At 36.4% G+C, this 25,679-nt stretch overlaps 1 protein-coding gene across 7 annotated transcripts in view; it reads left to right on the top strand.

Annotated features, from left to right (window-relative positions):
* Sec3 (exocyst complex component Sec3) overlaps positions 1 to 723 on the top strand; it is a 167,971-nt gene extending 167,248 nt beyond the window's left edge. For all 7 annotated transcript variants that reach the window (XM_069833368.1, XM_069833373.1, XM_069833370.1 and 4 more), the window contains exon 16: positions 459 to 723. In XM_069833368.1, coding sequence (XP_069689469.1) covers positions 459 to 611 — 153 coding nt within the window. In that variant the 3' untranslated portion in view covers positions 612 to 723. The remainder of the gene's footprint in view (positions 1 to 458) is intronic.
* Positions 724 to 25,679: the final 24,956 nt, after the last annotated feature.

Genomic DNA, 25,679 nt, shown 5'->3' with positions numbered 1-25,679 from the left:
TCAGAAAAGAAATTGAATTGAATTGAAAAGAATCATGATGCGTTCCTTAACTTCTCACGATAAAAATTTGTGGTACTTGTTACTTCTAACTAATGGGTATGACTGTCTTAACTACTCATCTACAGTATATAAGAATCAGCATCTACTCCTTATTTTGTATGTTTTTCTTTGCTTGAAGAATATTATTTTCAATGTGAAGCAATCAGTAGAATTCAGGAAGACCTATCAGCCTAATATTAACATTTAGAAATGTTCTAGAAAAAATGTGATGATAAATTGCTTTTGCACATTGTACAAAATCTTAAAAGTTGATTTGAATGAAGTTTATTTAAAATACTTCATGCATGCTACGTCATATCATTGTTAATTCATTTTTTTAATTTTATGGCTATTAGTTTCATTCTTGTATGAAATTGTATGTACAAACTTCTGTAGTTATCATTGTTTGCTGTCAATAGGTGGTGTGGAGAGCAATGCAGGAGGAGTTCATTCAGCAATACAAGTACATTGAAGAGTTAATTCAGCGATGTTATCCAGGATCTATGATTGCACTGGACTTCTCAATTCAAAACATACTGGAATTCTTTTCAGAAATTGCACGATCACATTAAAGGACATTTATTTACCTGTATGTAAAAATAATTGAAATTATGTAAAAAGGAGTTGTAAAAATGTCATTCGTGTGACCTAGTTAATAAACTGAAGTAATTGATTTGAAATGTATTTAAATGTCTTCTCTTGAATTTGAAATGAATTAATTCGAAATTTTCTCGGGCTTCCAGCCAGGTCATAAGTTGGTGATCCACCGACGTTTCGAGGATGTTAATCTTCCTCATCTTCAGGGTTAAATGATATCTGAGGGTACCTAGCTCCTTAATTTATAGTGCCAGAGGGAGTCAGCCGAGGAGCTGTGCGCCGATTGGCTGTTATTAGTGCGGACCGCGGCGAGAACACTGCCAACGTGTCGTCTTGCTTTGTGCTTTCCAGCAGAATGACCTTGGGTCTCATGGTGGGCTCGGCAGACGAGTTCTCATGTGTCCTCCGCTGATAACGGCCCGTCGTCTGGGTGGTGAGAAATTTTAATAGCCGGTGCCCATGCCGCGCTTACTTGGAGACCTGAGTCCCGGTTCAGGTTACCACGTTCCGCTGCTATGGCCAGGGTTTCTTTTACTCTTCTATCCCAATAGCCCGCACACTTTACCAGGACCTCGGTGTTATTGAAATTAGCCCTATGGCTTTTTTCAATGCAATGTTCAGCCAATCCGGATTTTTCGGGCTGCATTAATCTGATGCTTCTTTGATGTTCCGAAAGACGCGTCGCTATTGTGCGTCCAGTCTGTCCAATGTAAGCCGCATCACATTCACACGGGATGCGGTAGATCCCTGGTACTCTGAGGCCTAGATCGTCTTTTACTGATCTGACCTTGTTCCTGATTTTTGGCGGAGGTTTGTGGATTGTTTTTATTCCATGCTTGTGGAGCAGTCTGCTTATCTTTCCCGACAACTTCCCTGTGAATGGTAGACAGGCTGTGGCTGGTTTTTCTGCTTCTAGTGAGTCCGTGATGGGCTGCTGCTGCTGCTTCTTGTGTCTTGCTCTATTCAAAGAGGCCGTGATGTCTTTAGCCAAATATCCATTCTACTGGAGGGTGAGCTTCAGGTGTTGAAATTCAGTGTCTAATTGCTCGGGTCTGATATAGAGACTATGGGCTAGTGTGTTAAGTATGCCCATCCGCTGCGCTTTGTGATGGAAACTATTCGCGTTCAGGTACAAGTTGGTGTGTGTGGGTTTACGGTATACCGCATGGCCAAGAGATCCATTGTTATTTCTGGAGATAAGGATGTCCAGAAATGGGAGTTTGCCGTTCGTTTCAACCTCCATAGTGAACTGGATCTGGGGTCGTAGACTGTTTATATGCCTGAGAAAATCTGGTAATGTGTCTTGTCCATGAGGCCAGATGACAAACGTATCGTCTACATATCTGAAGAAATGTGTAGGCTTTAATGGCGCTGTAGCTAGTATTTCATGCTCCAGATGCTCCATATAGTAGTTGGCGATGGCTGGTGAAAGCGGAGAATCCATGGCGACTCCGTCTATCTGTTCATAGTAGGTATTGTTCTGTAGAAAATGTGTGGAGGTGAGCATGTGGCGGAACAATTCCGTGATGTCAGGTGGAAATTGATCGGAAAGCAGTAGCATGGCTTCCGAGAGTGGAACCCTGGTGAAGAGGGACACTACATCGAAGCTGACTAGAAGGTCGGACTGTTTCACTTTGATGTTGTCGAGGATCTGTACAAATTGTGTAGAGTTCTGATGTACGCACCCACCCACCAGTGGTTGCAGCAGGTTGGTGAGATAGCGGGCCAAGCGATACGTAGGGCTGCCAATCGCATCCACTATAGGCCTTAGCGGTACCTCCGTCTTATGTATCTTGGGTAGACCATATAACCTGGGTGGTATACTGCCTGACGGTGATTTCTTGATTAGCTGGTTGGTGCGTCTCTCTACTGAGCTGGTGGGATCTTTCTTGAGAATTTTATAGGCCGGATCGTTCAGCAGTTGATCAATCTTCTCCTGATACTGTGTTGAGGAAAGGAGGACTGTGGCGTTTCCCTTATCCGCTGGCAGAATGACTAAGTTGTCGTTCTTTCCAAGCATCTGCAAGGCTCTATTCTCCTCTCGGCTGATGTTGGGCTTAGGAATGGTGGCCTTGGTAACAGCCCTGGCAACTTCTCGGCGTATTTCTTCCGTGCTGTCTGGTGGGAGCTGGTGCTAATACTGCTAATGATGTCTGCGACCGGAATTTTCTTTGGAGCGGGAGCGAAGTTGAGACCCCTGGTACTTCTTACTAGCTTTACATACACAAAATGTAGATAATATCCACTTTGTAGATAATACAAACTCCACTAGATTAAGAATCCAATGTGCTGTTACTGCCATCTATGGATAGAAATTTAGATTTTAGGATAAAAGGATAGTCAACCTTTGCATAATTACACTAACATTATGTGATTTGTAGGATAAAAAGACACAACACACAGCTAGCTATCCCTACCTGATGTTATGTTCATACTAATGTACTATAGACAAGAACCAGTGGTGATATTAAAGAAGTTTAACAACCAGTTCTCTCATGTGTACCTGTTAAACATACGAGGTGGTCCATAAAGTAACTTTCCCACTCATCCCACAGCTAGCAAACCATGTTGTGCAAAGCGATTGCGAAACGACTTGATCGTCAGCTGTGCCAGGTCTATGGGCAAGGAGATGGTGCATTGCTGCTGTAGACAATTTTCAGCAGGATGCCAAAATGTGGGAGCGCAGTGGGAGACCAACCATCATCACAGACGACCTTGTGGAGCAATGCAGCATCTGCTTGATCATGATGTTAGGCCCATAGACCTGGCACAGCTGACAGTCAATTTCAATCAGCACTATGCCCTGTGCATTCAAAAACTTTATCACTGACCGCACTTCACACTCGGTGGGAGCTGGATTAGGAACGTCCATCTTCAACCAATGCAACGAAGCTACTGAGAGCACTCGGAAAGTTCTGCTAGTGCATGCGCCATGCCAGGACATTATCACGTACATGCAGTCGGTTCGCACAACATATGGTTTGCTAGCTGTGGGACGAGTGGGAAAGTTACTTTATGGATGCGCCTCGTATACGATATATATTATGTCCATGGTAATTGCAAATATTACCTAGAAATAATTTAACAACTGGTTCATCTGAATTGGTGCAAATCGGCCGAATATCACCACTGATAAGAACAATATATTTTCTTATTCAGAAGAGTTTGAGAGTTCCAACCTGAAATTTTCAGTATGTAATGAGACAATATGTACGGCTAGCATGTATATTTCTTAAAAATTTAAAAATTATTCTTTTTTTGAGAAATTGAAGGTTAAATAAAACAATGAATGACCTTGAAACATTGTTTAAGACCACAATATTTTCAATATATAAAAAATTAAGTTTGTTTTATGAACTTTAAAATGAGATCAAACACAGCACTCTACCTTCGACACATCATGGGTTATTTCAATTTGAAGACCACACGGGAAGAACGAGGTAAGTCGCTTTTATTAAAATTTTCAGGAGAACAATTTTAAAGTTTGAAACCCAATAACTAAAAAACTGTTAATGATACATTTGTGAAAATTTAAATATATTTTCTTGTATTATGAATGAAATAATTCTTGAAAATTTCAAGTCTTATAATTGCACCATTGTTGAGAAATAAAAATATGAACATTGTTGAGATTCTTTGTACACGGGAAGAATGAGGTAAATACAATTAATAAAATTCAGTATCCTTTCTATAAATCTTAAATTATATATGAGTCGCCCATTTCCAGAAACCGTTAAGTCCACAAAAATTCAAATTTGAGTTTTGTACGTCATCTGATAGCTGGCATTGTCTTACACATTTTAAGCCACATTTACAGGTACAGTATTATAGACGTTATTTCCTATTCAAATTTACGACTGAATGTTGGCTACAGTTCCAGAACCCGTTAAGTCATGACTGTTACAGGTCCATAAAACGTTATGTCCATAAGGGTATACAAGAGCAAAGCCTGTTAAGCCCAATAGAAAAAAGTGCATTATAGTTTCAGTCAACGTTACATTCACACTTTTTTTAATCATCATTTCTGCTAAATTAATAAATAAAAACCACATTATGTTAGGTATGCTATGCTCCTGGCTAACCAAAGAATCTCCAAAAACTGCCAAGAATATCATTCTACTGTCCCTTATTATTGGCCACTCGTTTATACCTCCCGATAGATTGTTTGGTCATATAGAGGAGCAAGTTAAAGCAAGAAGCCTTATCTTGAAACCTACTGACTATGAACAAATTATATTATTCAATTTGAGACTATATTAAAACTGGGAACAGATGTAGGCTACAGAGTCTGATTGGAAATCGGCTGTCAAAGATATAATAAAGCCTTCTTCAGCTTGGCATTTCCAGTTAAAGATGTAAAAGGTACATTATCAATAAGAAAACCACTACGGGGTCAGTCAGTAACTGTTCAATATAAGCAAAGCTGCAACCTTGATGTTGGAGTAGGAAAACATATCTGCAGAAGGAGGAATTCATTCATGGAAACTCAGCACACAGAAACTGAAAAGGGTATAAAGCCAAACAAAAGACAAAATGAAAGATATCACAACCCTCTTAAATAATCACAATGGGCCTGAATGGGAGAGTTACGAGGATCTTCTATTTTACAAAAAATTAACACAACAGAGAGGAGTTGAACAGCCAGAAGAATAGTGAAATAGGTGAACTAGCAAATCAAGATGACAATGGTAAAACTTCAAGTGAAAAGTGGAAAATAATTATTATTCATTAGAAAGACAGAATCATAAAAAAATTTATTTATTTTCTTAGCTTTTATTCACGTTATCATATTAACTGTGTTATTAAAAATAACTTCTTAAAAGACTTGTTTACCTTACTTAATATGTCACTCATGAATCATAGTTCTTGTAAATTCTATGTTCCATCTGCAATTTTTTTTTCTGGTGATAAACTGATGCTAATATACTTTAGTAACTTAAGTATTCTCCCTTGTTGTGTGCCATCTTGAATAGTCAAATACAGTTCCAAAGCCTGTTACATCCCAGTTACAGAACCTAACACCGTTAAGTCCAACTTAAAATATTTAATTAAAAAGAAACTATTACAGTATGATTTCAGTACTTCATGTAGATCAGATGGAAATAAATTACCATATAAAATTAAACAAAGATATTACAGAAAAGCAAATTTGGAAACAAATGACAGTTTTTCCTGATTTCTGTAAAATTTTGTTGGAAGGACTTAAACAGGTATTGGGACTGGATGACTCATATTATATCTTTCATTATTTAATTTTTAACAATGTTGGTTCCGAGTAATTTTGTGTGCACTCAATGTTGGTTGCTTGGCGGTTGTCAGCCCACTTTGAGGTCTGTGAATATAAAGAGAGAAATTGAGTCGGGGTCTGGTAGAGTTCCTGGGTAGCTCAGTTGGTAGAGCCTTGGTATGTTTAGCCAAAGTGCCCGGATTCGATACCTGGCCCCAAAACAATTCTTCTCTTGAAATTATTAAAGTCAGCTTCACAGGGAGCTATATCTGAAAGCGAGATTTGCATAATACACGTTACTGTTCATTAACTCTTCGGTGGGCGCGTCCTTTCTGGTAACACAACCAGATGTATGGAGCACACTGTGCGCCACACAATTTTTCATTAAAAACCGCCCTTTTCTGTAATATTAACTCAATATTTTTAAAAGCGTTCTTATATACTTTATTATTATTATTATTATTATTATTATTACTATATTTTAATACAAAGCAAACACTCGAATGGAGGAATAGGCACGTGCAAAAGAAATAGGAACTTATTCCCTCCATACACAACTGAAAAACCAAGGCATGGCACACACCGTGCACTTCCGCACCAGCTAGAGAGTTAACAGAAAACCACAATTCAAGTCACTCAGAGTTGTATGCACTCAGTGCTGGTTGCTAGACGATTGTCAGCCCACTTTGAGGTCTGTGGATATAAAGGGAGAAATTGAGTCGGGGGTCTGGTAGAGTTCCAGGGTAGTTTAGTTGGTAGAGCCTTGGTGCGTTTAGACAAAGTTCTCGGGTTCGATATACCCGGCCTCGGAACAATTTTTTCCCTTGAAATTATTCAAATCAGCTTCACAGGGAGCTATACCTGAAAGCGAGATTTGCTATGTTGGTGCCCTTTTCTATAAATGCAACATTAATGAAGTTTTCTGAAATTACCAGTAGGCTTAAACACAAAATTAGTTTAAGAAATTCTTATTATGTTTTGAGCTTGATGATCTCCAGACATATGAATTCGTGACTTCAGTATACACGAAATTTGAATAAGGAAACATTGGGTTATTATTTTTTAACCTGATGTAGGAAGGAGAGACTAATACTGTTGAGCCTCAGATCCTACAAATTTCTTGAGTTGTTGATCATTATATTTCTCATTCGAAATACCGTATTTACCCAAATATATACCACCTCTCAATTTAAGCCACACTCACATTTTTAGGTTAATTTTTGGGAAAAAAGAAAATTTCAGCCCCCTAGTTAACCCCTCAATGATGTACTGATATGATAGTGAAATAGGTATCAAATGGATTAAATGAAGAGACTAAATTACACCCAACCATTGATTTTATGCAAAATTAATTTTTATAATTCACTACAAGTTGGCTGTAAAGAACAGAGAAACAAAATATGTACACACACATATTCACTCATTCACTGTCATTTTCCTCTTCTCATAAGTCTGAAACATTGTCATTGTCCTAAAGAATATCATCTTCACACCCATCAGGGTTGTTTGTTATAGAGCATTTCTTGAAATCTTGTTGGATATTTACATCATTCATGCCTGCATATTACTCGTATCTGATTTTAAGCCGCAGATATATTTCATCAGTCTAACAAAAAAAAAAAAAAAGTTCGGCTTATATTCGAGTGAATACTGTAGGTAGCAGATCTGAGATTGAAAAAAAAGACATAAAAATTAGATTCGTTTATAAAATTAATAACAGTGTTCGTAATTTTATTATTTTAAATAATCATCTGCTGTGATTACTTCTTACACTGATTACACTGGAATTTCTTCAGTTAGGTCATCCCTTTTTGTGCGAACTTTATAGTGGAAAGAAGAGTCACGCAACTTAGCTTCATCTTCACACCTCTTTTTAATGGGCAACATAGTTAATAACCTTGTAAGATAAGAACTTTGTTCATTCTATGATTACAAAGGTTGAAATCTTTTCTTGAAGCAAATCTTTCATCTTCAGTAATCACTCTGTAACACTTGTACCGTTTACACCTGCAATCTCCGCCTGATTGGTGGCTCTGTATTCTTAATTTCTTGTTTACATTCTCAGTTCTTCCATATGATTTACACTTTCTTCTTAGGTGTGTCGGTATTTAGCCTTCTGAATCTGATGAACTAATATTTAAAACTAAATTAGCCTGACGAGTCCCATAATTTCAGCATTATCAACAACAATATTGTTAGCAGAAATGCCAACAATGCTACTAGTTCATTGTTGCAGTACACACTGCAATAACTAATAACATGTCAATACAGAAACCACTGCATTGACTTATCTCATTCTTGTTAGGTTTTGAGATGACTTACCGGTACCTCATTCTTTTCCTGTACGCTGTTTTCTTAATGTTAATTTTACAAGTGACTAACCTCATTTTCAACATGTACTTGCTATGGAACGATAAATTAGACCTTGGGGAATGCAATGAACGCAATATCTCAATTTCGCAAAAAAGATGACTTACAGTACCTCGTTCTTCCCATGCAATCTTTCATGATTTACTAAAATTGTCATTTTTCCAAAAATTTAAATTGCTGTTACAAAAAACAGAGATTCAATATTTTATACATGTAATTACCTTCATACTAGCTTAAGTTTTGCAAAGATTTATGAAAACTAAACGGAATCAGTGTAATGAGTATTATAGTTAACCTCTTCCCTTACTATTTATTTTACCAGTTTTGTGAAAAAAAGTGTCATATTTTTTTACTTTTGTATAGAAGTAATTTAATGTTACAGAATCACTGTATGTACATCACTAATTTTCTTACATACCTAAAAAATCACTATGAAATAGACATACATTCAAACCTGAATTATTATCCCGAGTTATCTCCTGCACCTTGATTCCAGCTCTGGTAGTTGTCCCACTTTGATTTTCTCCTGAACTATTTACCAACTTATGTTTTTTTTATGGATTAATTTATGAAGTACAATACCAGTGCTGTTATCAAGGCGTTAAATGTTGCTTGTCGTGTGATAGACTCGAAAGCAGGGTATTACGCACAGTGGCACATTGCATTCCGGACAGTAGTATCTGCTCTCCTATATGAGAGCATTTTGGGAAGAATGGTGTAGCAATCATTGAATATTAATTTGTACCAGTACATCTATTCTTCAGGTTTGTGAATAATGTTCTGCAGTATCACTATGCCCAAAAGTACACGTATTTCAGAGTCTGTAGTAGGCCGCCACGAATTATTTTCAGCATTCTGTGAACACTTATTAGCATGCCGAATCGTCTCCTCGGATATAATGTTGATGAGGTCATTATCAAAGAATAATTTAAAAAATTGAGAATTATCGTTATCAGAAACAATGTTAAAATTTCAGGGAATGGGGACCTCGGAGGTGCAGAAGAAATGATGCCAGATGTCTTCTATTCAAACCACTGTCGAAAAGACGCGACATAACTGATCTGAATCTGTATGTTGGTCTATAACTTCGTCTTCTGATACCGATGTTTCATTTCCTAATCTTCTACAGGAATATATTCATGATCAAAAGTTTCGGAATCACTAACTTGATCCATCTTTACACAAAACAGCACAAAAAACACTAAACACAAACAGAAACCGCCAAAACTAACTAGCATCTACTCACTACTGTGTGTGAATGCTATATGAGCATAGAATTCCACTCGCAAGGAAGAAGTACAAAAACACCACCAGATATAGCAATATCACTAACTTCTGTAGCCATCTAGTAAGGAAAAGGTTAATGGAAGGATGGAAACGTATATATTTGGGATAATATTCCTTAGCAGCGAAAATGGGACTCAAACGAGTTAACTCGGGTTAATAAATTTTGACACAAGTTAGCAACCCGAGTTAACTCGGGTTAATCAGGGAAGTGGTTAAATCGACCATATACATAATGATCGATTCTTCTGTTTGGTTTTGTTTATATCCAAGGTATTTGCACAGTCTAGTATATACAGTTACGAAGCTTGAGGTGATGAGAGTACTAGGAACACTAGACTGTGCCGGTACTATTTCACATTGTCTGTGATGAGGCGATAGTAGAGATCCTAGTGGTTAGCAACTATCCATGAATTCATATTCCCTACGTATTGAGCTTAGTGACTGTATATTACTAAACTGTGGTATTTGTTTATGTAACCAAGTAGCTATATTTGTATGTCGAATAAAGCCAACTTTTGTTCTGTAAATTACAACTTCATTACAATTTATTCGACATATAAATAACAAATATTGTAACCTGATTAAGTTCTATTAAGGTATGTACTTTAACGAATTTAATAAGTAAAAAGGGGAAGAAGAAGGAACATGAAGAAATTTTTGCGTTCAGAACGACTAGATTTGGACCCTGCATCGCAATCATCATCTCAGGAATGGGAGTACTGGAAGAATACTTTTACTAATTTCTTGGCAGCCAATGCAGGAGAACAACTTACAGAAGAGCTAGAACTTATCTGTTAATAAATCACATATCTCCTAAAGTTTATTCATTTGTAAGAGATTGTGATAGCTATACGGCAGCTATAGTTTACCTTGAATCTGTGTTTGTAAAACCCAAGAATGAAACTTTTGCAAGACACCATCTAGCTACAAGACAACAACTGCAACACGAATCTGTAAATGAATATCTGCAAGCACTTAAACTACTGGGGAGGGACTGCAATTTTAAAGCAGTTTCAACAGAAGAAACGCAAATGAATGCATCAGCGATGCTTTTATTACTAGACTATTATCATGTCTGATTAGACACCTTTTAGAAAATATTACATTAAAATTAGATGAAGCATTTTCCCAAGCACGAGCCTTGGAGATGGCTTTCAGACAATCTGAAGAATATGGGTACAATAATGTGGCATCAGTCAGTGCAGTATCAGGTAATGTACAAGAGATAAGTAAGAAATCTAATGAATCACATCATCTTGATAGTGTACTAGCCAATGCGCAAAAACAATTTAACAAGTGTTTCTTCTGTGGTTTCAATCGTCATATGAGAAGTATCGTAACTGTCCCACTTTAAATGCTATTTGTAATATTTTCAAGAAGAAAGGACACTTTGCTAAGGTATGTCAATCTAAAAGGAAAGTTTATGATGCTGTAGCAGCTGCAACAGAGGGAAATAATAAGCTTTCAGATGCCTGCATTAGTTTGAGTCATACTCTCTGTGGGGCTTCAACTACTTTAAATAAATCTATAATAATAATAATAATCCGTGGCGCTACAGCCCGTGAAGGGCCTAGACCGACCAGCCGGCTGCTGGCTTCACGCCCACATGCCGAAGCAGAGGTGGACGATCATCCAACCAGAATGGAGGTATCGTGTGGTTAGCACGATGATCCCCCCAGCCGTTATAGCTGGTATTCGCAACCGGATTTCGCTACCTATCGTAGCTCCCCAAGTGCATCACGATGCTGGGTGGGCACCGGTCCCATACACTGGCCGAAATTTCATGAGAAAATTTCTTCCCCCATGAGGACTCGAACCAGCGCGCATTCCGTAACGCGAGTCCTAGGCGGGATGCCTTAGACCGCGACGCCACGGCGCGGGACTAAATAAATCTATCTTACTAAAATTAATGGAGTGCAAGCTAAAGCTCTCATTGATACAGGAAGTACCTCCACTTTCATGAACAGTTCCTTAGTAAACAAGCATAATTTTGGAACGGCACCTGCTAATGTGCAGATTGCAATGGCATCATCAGTACTCATTTTTCATATGAGAGGTATGAGAGGTAGCTGTAATGCTACTATAGAACTAGATGATCATATTTATCGAGATGTCGTGCTATTAATTATGAATGACTTGTGTGCTGATATAGTACTTGAGCATGATATACTCAAACTTCATTCTTCTATTGAAACTGCTTTTGGGGGACCTCGTGAACCCCTTTATGTCTGTGGGCTTGCTACTGGTATGCTTCCATATCGCCTGTGTCATTATTTTCTAATCTCACTCAGGATTGTCATCCTATTGCTATAAAGTCTCCTAAACATTCACGAGATGATAACAAATTCATAGAATCTGATATCTCCAAACTTTTGAGTGAAGGCATAATTGAAAAGAGTACATCGCCATGGAGGGCACAAGTTCTTGTTACTTCGAGTACTAATCATAGGAAGCAAATGGTTGTTGACTATTCACAAACCATAAATAAATTTACACTACTTGATGCATACTCTCTTCCTAGTTTAGAAAGCATTGTTTCAGAAGTAGCTAAATATCAATATTTCAGTACTGTCGATTTAAAGAGTGCATATCATCAGATACCCATTGTTGAACATGAGCGATCTTATACAGCTTTTGAAGCCTGTGGACAACTTTATCAATTTCTGTGAATTCCATTTGGTGTTACGAATGGTGTGGCATGTTTCCAGAGAGTGATTAATTCAATTATCAGTAATGAAAAACTAAATGGAGTATATGCTTAATTAGACAATATTACTGTGTGTGATACTAGTCAACTAGATCACGATAAAAACTTGAGAAAGTTTCTTGAAGCTGTAAAGAAATCTGGCCTTACTCTCAATGAAAGCAAATGTATATTCTCTACTAAATCCATTATTCTCCTAGGTTATCAAATTATAAATAACACTATTAAATCTAATTCTGATCGTAGTCGTCCTTTACTGGATCTACCTATTCCTAAAGATCAACAATAACTAAAAAGAGCAATTGGGATCTTTTCACACTATGCTAAGTATTATCCAGAGTCTGCTCATCCTCATCTGCTAGAATTCCTACTCTATATCAGCTTCACCAGTCTCTCTGCCATCTTGGTGTAGTGCAAATGGCACATTTTATTTGTTGTGGAATTTTCCGTATTCCTTAGAACAGGGGTTCCCAACCTGTGTGTCGCGACACACTGGTGTGTTGTGCAGCCCCGTGGAGTGTGTCGCGAAATTTTGGAACTCAAAAATAAATTTTATACCATCCAGAAAGTCTCTTTACAACGCATTTTTTTTATTTACAACGAAGTCTTTGATATGATACAGTACATTTTATTTTGAGACAGATTTTACCAATGAAACGTGAAACACCTGTAACAATGCTCAGTTCAGTTTCCTGTCTGGCGATAATTCGAATGAAAGTGAGCACCTGCAACAATGTTTAGTAATTAATTTACTCTTCCCACTTACAATAGTAATAAACAGAGTCTAAAATCGTCAGAACATATTAGTTTCAGTATATAGTATGTGTGAGTGGGTGATATTGCGACTATTTCATCAAAAGTGCTTTATTTAGATTTTACATGGAAAAAGACAATTTGAATCAGTTCTGGGTTAGATGACAGCAGTACTAATTCAAATAATGTGGGGGAAAATTCCCTTCAGGATTCACAGAAACGTACTGCGTTTCTTAAATATAGTTATGAATACTTGCAATATGGTTTTGCATTGCATGGAGATGAATATAAACAAAATCCCGAGTGTCTTATATGCGAAAGTGTTTTATGAAATCGGTCGATAGTGTAGAATAAACTAAATATACATTTAGAAAGTAATCATTCTCACGTAGCTTAAAAACCAAGATAATATTTTAATGTCTTTTAAATTTACAGGAAAAATCCCCTAGTGAGTCTAGTGTGTTTGTAAAAGACATTTCTGTTTCTGACAAAGCATTACATACCGGTACTTCATATGTAGTTTCTGTGTTAATAGCCCAATAGAAAGAATCTCATAATATTGGCGAGGAACTAATATTACCAGCCGCAAAAAAATTGTGAAAATTATATTTAGCGATGCTGCAGAAGAAGAAATATTCAATATTCCGTTATTGGATAACACTGTTAGTCGCAGAATGAAAGAAATGTCTCATGAGCATGACATTGAAATTAATGTGAACAGTAAATTAGTGGGGGATACTGTGCTCTACAGTAGGACGCAAGCCATGACACATGTGGTAAATGCCAATTAATTAGCTTTATTAAGTTCGAATATAGTTTAGATATTATTGAACAATTTTTATTTTGACAATAACTCAAAACCACTACTACCGTACAGCCAAAGATATTTGTGATTGTGTTACGGTAATAATCATTTTGTTGAACATAATATTTTCTGGGAAAATTGCATCTCTCTTTGCACAGGCGGAGTAGCGTCATTAACGGGGAAAATGAAAGGTTTTATAAGTTTCGTAAGGGTAGTGAATCCGACTATAATGACAACTCATTGTTTCTTGAGAACTGTTGCAGGAGGACTTTTAGAATCTGTGTTAAGTACGACTATTAAAATAATAAATTATGTAGAAACATGGTCCAGTTAAGTCTAGAATGTTTGAAAAGCTTTGCTATTCTATGGGGGCCAAGTGTACCAATTTACCATTGCACACTGAAACCCATTGACTTTCTGGAAGTAAATCAATGATGCGAGTGGTAAAGCTTCATGACGATTTTTTTTTTTTTTTTTTTTGAAGACGAAAAGCTAGAGTATGCTAAGCTTTTGGAAGATAATTTTTGGTGTGCAAAACTAACATATCTTGCCGAAGTTTTCAAGAGGCTGAACTCTTTAAATGAAAGCGTGCAACACAAAACAGAAACTATTATTTTAGCCACAAACAAAATTCAAGGATTTTACAAAAAAAAATAAAGTTTTGGGAGTCTTCGGTTATAGCACGTAAATTATTGCCCTTTTCTTTAGTTGAAAATTTTGAAAATCCACTTGCTGAAAATGAAATAGGATGTCTGAAGAAGTTAATAGCAGAACACCTAAATGCGTCATAAACTTCAGTTAAAAAAAAGTACTTCCCTAGCTTGTCCGTTTCAGAGTTAGAATGGGTAACTTCTGCTTTTTGTACTTCTGGTAAGATCAACATTCAAAATGCCATCAACCTGTCAACGAGAAAAATGAGTTGTTAGATTTTTCACGCGATTCTACTTTGAAAAAGAATTCTAGATAATTCAATGCAGTCTTTTTGGATTTATGCGCGATGTCAGAATCCCACAAATGCAAAGAGGGCTATAAACATTTTTCTGCCGTATTCAATGTCATACTTATGTAAATTAGTATTTTCTACCATGAAAATAGTGAAATCTAAACAAAGGAACAGGCTCCTGCATCTTGAAGATGATTAATATGTTGGCATATCAACCATAAAACCATGTATAGAGAAACTCTGTGCAACCCACCAAGCTCAGACTTCACATATAGGTGAGTTTTCAAAACTGATAATAAAAATCTTTTATCGGACATCCAGCATAGATAGGTTGGGATTTTTGACACATAGCTACCTTTGTTTTTTACTAATGCCACTCAAGTTGCTACTCTTTTTTTTTTTTTTTTTAGATTGCATGTTAACATCGACCTATCTGCAACACTGCATGTCCAACACTACATAGAAGTTATCAGTGCTTTTTTCTGGCAGAACGTGCTGGAATGGCATTCTGGCATCTTTCTGTTGCATTTTTCATCATGGAACCGAAATATGTGTGAATAACTACGTTTTTAATATAATTTTTCTTCGAATTCCACTTACAAGCAAACATTCTGATGGGGGCAGATAAAAAACCTAATTTTTTTTCTTTCACCATGTCAATAATGTCAAAAGAAGTGCTTATACAAATTTTGGCCACTCGACCGCAATTACGAGAGCCATAAAAAATAAATTCGCCAGAAGCCATTAACAGAAAGAAAACACAATTTTATTGGCAAATTTATTGGAACAGACACAACAATTGTTGAGCTATTTTTCAACATAATCCCCACCGGAATGAGACATTTGTCATATCATAGGATTGACAAAGAGGTGCAGATGGCTGTCAAACGATGGTTCTGATCCCAAGCGGCTGACTTCTACAATACAAGGATACAAGAACTGATCCAATGGTATGAAAAAGTCTCAGTTCCAGTGGAGGATATGTTGACAAAAAGCGCAACAATTGCTGTATCTATTTCAATAAATTTTTCCAAGCGATTTTGCTTTTTTTTCTGTACTTATGGTCGAGTGACCAAACTTTTTTATAAGCACTTCTTTTGGCACTATTAACATGGTGAAGGAAAAAACACTTTTTTATCTGCCCCATCAGAATCTTTACTTGTTAGAACTTGAAAGTCTTAGTTGGATAAAAAGGAGGTTAAAAACGACAAAATTCCTGTGTAGTGAATAGTACAGTAGGCCCTAATCATCTTCCTGTCCGCCGTGTGTCAATCCATCTGCAGAAGTCCTAGTATATTTATGTATATCCTGATGGGGGAATGTTGTACTTTTGACAATTAAATTTTTTGATGTCGCAAAGCTGATTAACCTAACTCCATTGTCTCTACTAGTTACATGTAGGCTCTCTTTTCCAATAATCTGTTTAAAAATATCCTCCCATTCTACTTTAGCATTGAAATCCCCCAATAACATTTTTAATGTGATATCTAGATAACTGATCAAAAGTGTGTTCCAATTCCTCATAGAAGCTATCCTTTATACTAAATGTAGGCCTACAAAGGCCAAATAGAAATGATCGGAACGAAATTCAAATACAAACTGTTGAGTCATTTATACCCGAAACCACACTTTCTGAAGTCGAAATTGCGATAGAAAATCTGAAAAAGTACAAGTCTCCAGGTATCGATCAAATTTCAGCAGAATTAATACAAGAGGGTGGAAGCGCATTATCTAGCAAAATTTATAAGCTTGTACATGCTATTGGGAAAAGGAAATTGTACCAGAACAATGGAAGCAGTCCATAATTGTAACTATTTTTAAGAAGGGGGACAAGACTAACTGTAGTAACTTTCGAGGAATATCACTTTTGTTGACGTCGTACAAAATTTTGCCCAATATTATTTTGAGAGGATTAACTCCATATGTAGATGAAATTATTGGGGATCATCAGTGTGGTTTTAGGCGTAATAGATCGACTATCGATCAGATTTTTTGTATTCCACAGATATTGGAGAAAAAATGAGAGTACAGTACAGTACATCAGTTATTCATAGATTTCAAAAAGGCATATAACTCAGTTAACAGTGAAGTTTTATATAACATTCTTACTGAATTTGGTATTCCCAAGAAAGTACGTAGTTCGATTAATTAAAATTTGTCCCAGTGAAACGTAGAGCAGAGTCCATATAGGCCAGCTCCTGTCTGATGCTTTTCCAATTTACTGTGGGTAAAGCAAGGAGATGCACTATCACCTTTGCTTTTTAACTTTGCTCTAGAATATGCCATTAGGAAAGTTCAAGATAACAGAGAGGGTTTGGAATTGAACAGGTTACATCAACTGCTTGTTTATGCAGATGACATTAATATGTTAGGAGAAAATCCACAAACTATTAGAGAAAATACGAGAATTTTACTTGAAGCAAGTAAAGAGATAGGTTTCGAAATAAATCCCGAAAAGACAAAGTATATGATTGTGTCTCGTGGCCAGAATATTGTACAAAATGGAAATATAAAAATTGGAGATTTATCCTTTGAAGAGGTAGAAAAATTCAAATATCTTGGAGCAACAGTACCGGTAACAAATATAAATGACATTCAGAAGGAAATTAAACGCAGAATAAATATGGGAAATGCCTATTATTATTCGATTTTGTCATCTAGTCTGCTGTCGAAAAATCATAAAGTTACAATCTATAAGACAGTTATATTACCGGTTGTTCTGTATGGTTGTGAAACTTGGACTCTCACTTTGAGAGAGGAACAGAGATTAAGGGTATTTGAGAATAAGATTCTTAGGAAAATATTTTGGTCTAAGAGGGATGAAGTTACAGGAGAATGGAGAAAGTTACACAATGCAGAACTGCACGCATTGTATTCTTCACCTGGCATAATTAGGAACATTAAATCCAGACATTTGAGATGGGCAGGACATGTAGTACTTATGGGCGAATCCACAAAAATACATAGAGTGTTAGTTGGGAGGCCAGAGGGAAAAAGATCTTTGGGGAGACTGAGACATAGATGGGAGGATAATATTAAAATGGATTTGAGGGAGGTGGGATATGATGACAGAGACTTGATTAATCTTGCACAAGAGAAGGAGCGATGGTGGCTTAAGAGAGGGCAGCAATGTACCTCCAGATTGCTTGCCGCTCTCACATAAGCCTGCCATCTATCCCTGTCCTGTGCAAGATTAATCCAGTCTCTATCATTGTAAGTACATTATTATTATCATCATCATTATTATTATTATTATTATTATTAAAAAGAAATACGTGTGTCGCGATATCTTTGGCATTCAGTAAAGTGTGTCGTTGGTCAAAAAAGGTTGGGAATCAATGCATTAAAGATATGGATAGAATCGCCCTCATTCTTGATATGGTCCTTTCCCAAAAAGTTTGTGTGAAATATCAATCTACATGCGGTGGACAAACATAACTATCTATTTGTGTTTAGACACCACAGTTTCTTGAGTGAGGACTACTTTCCTTTTTCTTTTCTCCTTTTGTTTTCCAATGACATCAAATGAACTATACCGGTACTCGAAATTTCATTCGTCCTATACTTAGCTACTGTTTCATACCACATGTAAGAGTAACGATCTCTATTTTCCATATTAATACTGTTAAATTATACGTGCTTAACTTCATTTTATAGTAGAAAACACTTACCGTACATCAGTTTGTAAAACTTTCTGCATATCGAAAATGGTTCAGAATGGACCTTAGAAAATTTGAGCTCTATATTGTAATTAATTTAGATTGTCCAAATCTTTACATTAAGTTTGTAAGTTGTATGTTGTAAGTGTTATTTTGTTTCTGTTTTAATATTTAATTATTTTTAGTGTTATCTAGGCATTTGACTAGAGTACACTATATAAATTGATTCTGTATTGCTAGCATAATCTTACTAAGAAGGAAGTCAATGAAGATGAAAACAATAGACAAAAGCGAAAACGATCAACATCAACATCTGAAAGTAATAGTAAGTAAATAAAAAAAAAATGTGTCTCTTTAACACTGTGTGATCTTACTAAAGCATTTGATTGCATATCCCACGATCTTTTAATAGCTAAGTTGCAACACTATGGTATTAGAGGAGAAAGTTTAAACCTTATCAGATCTTATTTAAAAATAGAAGCAAATTGTTAGTGTATCAAATAAGCTCTCTGATGTGAGACTTGTCACTAATGGAGTTCCTCAAGGCAGCATATTAGGCCCTTTTCTCTTTCTTGTATTAATAAATGATTTACCATTCAGTCTGCCTCAAGATCTAATCATGTATGCAGATGATACCACCTTAATAACATCTCACTCAGATCTTAACCAGTTAAAGTTGTCACAGATGAATAATCTTAACATAGCTAAGCAATGGTTTCACTCAAACAAATTAATGCTTAATGAAGAAAAAACCCTGAAACTAATCTTAAGCCTCCCCAACACACTAGATAATGAAATATCTTATGTTAAACTGTCAGGTTTTTATTTGGATCCAAAATTAGGATGGCACAAACACATAGAAAGTATATGTACTAAATTTTCGAGGGTAATTTTTGTTTTTAGGAAGTTAAGGCCATTGGTTTCAACAGAAACTCTCAGACAGGTATATTTTGCACTGCTTGAATCTCACATTAACTATGGAATTCATATATGGGAAAGTGCAACAGGAGTCAATAGCATCTTATTACTACAAAAAAGAGCACTGAGGGTAATATTCAATAGAAATACCAAGGAATCATGTAGACCACTATTTCCAGAGTTAAAGGTAATGTCAGTTTACAATCTATTCATTTACAGAACCTTGATATTCCTTAGATCCAACATAGATCTTTATCAGACTAGATCAGATATTCATTCCTTCAACACTAGAAATAAAGATAAATTAGATTACACAAGGTGCAGATTGAGTGTGAGCTCAAATACCTGCTTTTTTAATGGCATAAATACATTTAATAAGTTACCATTGGAGGCGAGAAAGTTACCAATAAATAGGTTTAAGTCCTGCATACATAGATGGTTGCTGAACAGACCTTTTTATTCAGTGAATGAATTCATGGAGTGTGATGTAAATATTGTATTTTAGAAATGTAACCCTTTCTTTATAATTTAATTTGTCTCTTTGTATTTTAATTATACCTTTTGTCCTTATATAAATGTGTTAACCTACAGCATGCTCTGTTTATCTCACAGTGTTTGTTTTGTTTATTTCTCAGTGTTTGTTTATTTGACTATGTATGTTTATTTGCTTATAATTATTTGTTTACTTGTCTATATTTATTTGTGCTAAGTTTGTTTGTGCATGTGGCAGTAGTAGTAGGGTTTAAGAAGGGCGCATCAGCTACTATGGCTATTTGCGCCCTTATCTAAAATTCTTAATATAACAAAGACATAAATAATATAATAATCAGAGTGTTAAAAAACTAAAAAGCGTTGTCACGATAAAACGAGGCACTTGTGCATGTGTGAGTGTATGTGTGCGTGTGTATATTATCGAACCTGACGATGTCATATCCAGGCCTTGTACACTGGTTTCTGACAAATAAATATTATTATTATCATTATTATTATTATTATTATTATTATTATTATTATTATTATTATATACTTCTCCAAATCCTTTTGAACTATAATCAAACTTATCAGAAGATGATGTTACAGAAACTATGGATCAGAACAATAATAGTTCTAATAAAAAATCAATAAGACCTCCCTCTATACTGTATAAGGTATGTAAACACTGTATCAAACATAAATGTAATTCTTTCCAACTCACAGAAAATATTGGCACATCACTCTGAATAATCAGAGGGAAAAATTTTATTTGAATCTGTTGAAGGCTACAGAAATCCTATCAAATATTTTGAAACATAAAGCTGAATATCATACATTTCAAATGAAGAATAAATGCAGTTTTCGAGTTGTGATTAGAGGCTTACATCCTTCATGTGACATCAATGTAGTTTTGAACGAGTTGTGTGAACAAGAATTTGAACCTCTGCAGATGATTCCAATCTATCATCCTATTACTAAAGTACCTTTACCTTTATTTTTCCTAGACCTTAAATCCAACTTTAACAGATATATGATTTAAATAGATTCTATTATGTTGTGCTAAAAGTAGACCTCCCAAACCTAGGAGACACATTAGCCAATCTATGAACTGCCAGGAGTATGGTCATAGTAAAAACTACTGTCACAAAAGGGCCAGTGTGTTTAATGCGATGGAATTCATTCCACTTGAAACTGTAATAAACCTCATAATGTACCACCAGTGTGTGTAAATTGCAAAGAATAGCACACACCTAGTCACAGAGGCTGTCCTGAACATTTAGAGCTCCAGAAAACATCTCATTTGTACATAAGAGAAAAATTGATGTAAATACAAATGCAAATTCTTCTCTAGTTGGTACAAACTTATCCAATGTGAATTTTTCATCACTTTCGCCCCAAAAATTTCATTTAATCAAAAATCCCATGCTGAAACAGCTTCATGTGTAGCCTATCAAAGATAAACCAGTGGAGCAGGTTCTTACTAAGCTAGATTCTCTCTTAGCTCTGCTATGTCCTCTTATAACTGCGTTATCTCAAATTTTACCTGTTCTTCTAAACAAGAAATTAATGAATAAAAAATGAATATTATTAATAATAAAACAATATGCATTTGCACGCGGAATTGTCAAGGAATTAGCAATAAATATCGTGAACTACTTTTCCTTAATTTACATGATACTGACTTACTGCTTGCAATGGAAACCAAGCTAACACATCACATTCACTTTAGAATTCCTGGCTATACTGCATATCGAGCAGTTCAGTGATAGAAAAGGGGGTTCTGCGATTTTATCAAATCAACTTAAAACACAGTGAACTTGTATCTATAAATGAACCTGAAACTCAAGTTTCTCGCATACAAATAATTTTTGAAGACAATGAATTACAAATTGCATCATTTTATTCTGCTCCTGCAAATAGAGTACGGTAACAATGGCGCATTTCTGGGACATTATTCATATCATGAAGACACATTTTCTCATTGGTGGTGATTTTAACATTAAATGTTCTAGATGGGGAAGTAACACGATAAATCCCAGAGGTAAATTACTCCACGATGTAATTTATCAATTTACCCTAATGAATCTACACATTATCCTCATGATGGGAGCACTCCAGACTTATTAGATTTTTTCTGGTATAAAACTTTGCCGACTTGTGTTCAGAAGCTTCTGTATTACATGAACTGAGTTCATGAATTTAAATACCATTATAGTCACAATCATGCCGTGGTATGAAAGAAAAATTTCACAGCCTCGAGCGGGAATCGAACCTGCGACTTCCTGTTCTCCGGTCAGGCGCACCAAACATCGTAAGATGAAGATTACATTTGTAAAGTTTCTTTCAACCCATAAGCAGTGCTGACTACATCAGATGCTATGGACAGTACTCTATAACAGAGTCGCCAGTATGAAAGGATAATTCCAAGCCTTTGGCGTGAGACGAACTCGATAGCTCAGTGGTAGAGCGCCTGACCGGAGAACAGGAAGTCGCAGGTTCGATTCCCGCTCGAGGTTGTGAAATTTTTCTTTCATACCACGGCATGATTGTGACTATAATGGTATTTAAATTCATTAATATGTCACATCAACGGACGTGTATACGTCACCAAACATCGTAAGATGAAGATTACAACTGAGTTCAGATAATCTTCCAGTAATGATTCTCACACACACACGCACGCACGTTCTGCTCATGGGCAGGTCTTTCACTGCAAACCCAGCATTCTCTAATCTTCCCTATTTTCTGCCTTCCTCTTATTCTACACATATGATTCACAAATCTTAATGTCAGCTAACATCTGATTTGTCTATATGAAATGATATATTTATTCCACCAATTTACATCAGTCGTGATGGCCCTTCATATTTTTGTATACACTGTGGAAGTGAAATAACCTTGCAGATTGAAAAGGATGATAGGGTACACGTAAATGAACAGAAAACCTATATTAGGTACGTTTTGTGATTAAATGGACAATTAATTAGAAAATTAAGTTTAAAGTTTCAGCACTCCAACAACATTGCCGCCAACAACACACACACATTTCTGTGATACAGATGTAAGAGGTTAACGAACTCGGTAACTCAATGTGTCTCGGTAGATGAGTTGTTCTCTGGCGAAATTTACACGAAAACTGTCCACAATATTGAAATACGCCAGAGGGATAAATTATTCTTTATTAGTTTTCATATCGATAAGGACAAAAATCACGATCCTACTTGCAATAGTTACCGATTAAGAGTTTGTTAAACATTTGAGAAAAAGCATTTTTTTTTTCTGAAAAACCTATTAACTTTCCACCAACACGATATATAGTTTTTTGTCAATACAACATGAGCTATTCGTTCAGAAAATCTGCAAGGCTATTTCACTTTCACTCTGTATAGTTCCATACTCCTTGGATACATATTCTGCTTATGCTCTTTTTAAACATCTGGCTATAACATATAAATGACCCTGCTCACTTTTCTACCACTTCTCTCAACCCCCCCTTTCCACCTCCCTTATTCTTCTACTTACTGCCTCCCTTTCCTATTTATCCATCTTACTAATCTCATTAAACTAAACACTTACTTCTCTCTATTCCATATTAATTGTTACCAACATTGTTTACATTAAGTAGAAGCCTTCCATAGTTGTCATCCTATTCATTTACTTGAACCACTAACACTCACTGATCACTTATTCCAACTAATCTAATCTGTATATTTTCTAACGAACGTTTCTACAATTTTACTCCTACTTTCTTTATTATGGTTGGATCACTACTTTCGAGGGTGGATCGGAAAGTAACGCACAATAATTTTTTATGCGTTGGTATTGCAGCTGGGATGTTGACATTTCACCAAGATATAGTTTGAAGTTATCACTACAGACACAATTTGTTTTGAAGGTGTAGCTAGCGAGGAAAGGTGAACTACGCAACAAAGATGACGCGCATGTTACTGTCATCAACTTGTGAAGAGCAGCGAAGTGTTGTGCGATTTTTGTGGGCTAAAGGATATAATCTGAGTGAAATTCACAGGGACATGTGTGGCGTGTATGAAGAACACTGTATGGACCATAGAAACATTTCCAGTTGGTGCGGATTCTTTGCAGACGGCCGTGAGAACCTTCGTGATTCACCACATTCTGGGCGGCCAGTAACAGCTGCAACCCAGTGGAATGTCACAGGCATTGAGATGGCAGAATGACTGGCGGATCCAACTGCGAACCTTATCTCAAAAATTAGATATTTCATACAGTGTGGTGAACGATATTGTGCATGACACATTGAAATTTCAAGAAGTTAGTGTCTGCTGGGTGCCTAAGAACCTGACAGATGACCACAAGAGCCAGCAAATGATGACATGCTTGGACCACTCAAGGCATTATGTTGCAGAAGGGCGTGACTTTCTGAAAGGAATTGTCACTGTGATGAGTCCTGGGGGTATCACTACACGCCCGAAACAAAGCAGGCCTCTATGGAGTGGAAACATGCTGTTGCCCCAGTAAAGAAAAAATTCAAAGTGACGCAATCTGCTAAGAAAGTGCTTGTGACAGTGTTCTGGAATATGCATGGTGTTTTGTTGGTGGACTTTGCTAAACATGGGACCACTGTGAATGCTGCAGCCTACATTCAAACGTTGGTAAAGTTGCGTCATGCCCTTCGTGACAAATGCCGTAACATTAATGCTGATGATGTCAAACTTCTTCATGACAATGCTCGCCCCATTTTGTAGCTTTTATTCGTGAGAAAATCAATACATTTGGTTAGGAGGTGCTCCAGCATCCACCATACAGTCCAGACCTTGCACCATCGGACTTTCATCTGTTTGGTCCCTTGAAGAAATTCCTGGCTGGCCATCAGTTTGTGACCGATGCAAAATACAATCAACTGTCCGAAAATGGTTAAAGTCCAACCGAACGGACTTCTATGAACAGGGTATACTGAAACTGGTACCACAATGGGAGGAGAAATGTGTTGAGAAACTTGGCACCTATGTAGAAAAGTAGCAAAAAGATGTGAGTTCATTTGTGTATTTTTCATTTTTGTTTACCTATTAAATCTATTTTTTTTTTTAATTATCGTGTGTTACTTTCCAATCCACCCTCGTACTTCACTTACATCACTTCCTTGCTATTACTCGTATCTTTCTCATAATTTTTCACTATTAGGCCTGTATCACACTAGTATGCCACAGCAATGCATCTCATACCTGGCGTTGCTGCCAGTCAGGGATCGCTGTCAGTCTGGACGTCAAGACAACTGGGCTGGTGGCATCGCTGCAAGCCTGACTGCGCTGCCATCAAAATAGACCAAGTTATAGATCAGGCACGCATCTGATATTCCGATGCCAGCAGAGCTGCCGATAATTATTTCAGCACTTGTTGCCTTGCTACTGTTTTTTTACATTGTTGTGATTTTTTTTGAACATGGACAATTTGATACCCGGATGACTGTGATACTGCACTTTGCTTACTGCAAACAATTTTACGAGAAAATTCTCGTCTTCAGGCAGAGTTATCGCCAAACCCCAAAACAATGTCATATCGCTCATGAATAGACTGTTACATTGAGAATAGATTGGTTTTTTTCTGTTGCAAAACTTAAATGTACCAGTTGATAACAAGATATAATAGTAGGCCTATATGCGGCTCATGATGGTGATAATCTTCAGCATTTAGGATAATGCAAAGTCTAGCTAAAGTTTCTGTCACCAATATTAACCCAAATGTTCAGTGTTAATGAATTATGTGAAAAACATGCATTTTCCCTAAAAACTTAAACATGGCAACCCGGAACATATACTGAGTGTAGATTCAGTGACATACGCAGAATTTTGTCGGGGGGGGGGGGGGTCATTATTAAAATTGTTTACAATTTGCATTATTGGTATTTTAAATTTTGTATATTATTA

This window comes from Periplaneta americana, chromosome 8 (assembly GCF_040183065.1).
Source record: "Periplaneta americana isolate PAMFEO1 chromosome 8, P.americana_PAMFEO1_priV1, whole genome shotgun sequence".
Taxonomy (NCBI): domain Eukaryota; kingdom Metazoa; phylum Arthropoda; class Insecta; order Blattodea; family Blattidae; genus Periplaneta; species Periplaneta americana.
This window is presented reverse-complemented; position numbering and strand designations above follow the sequence as displayed.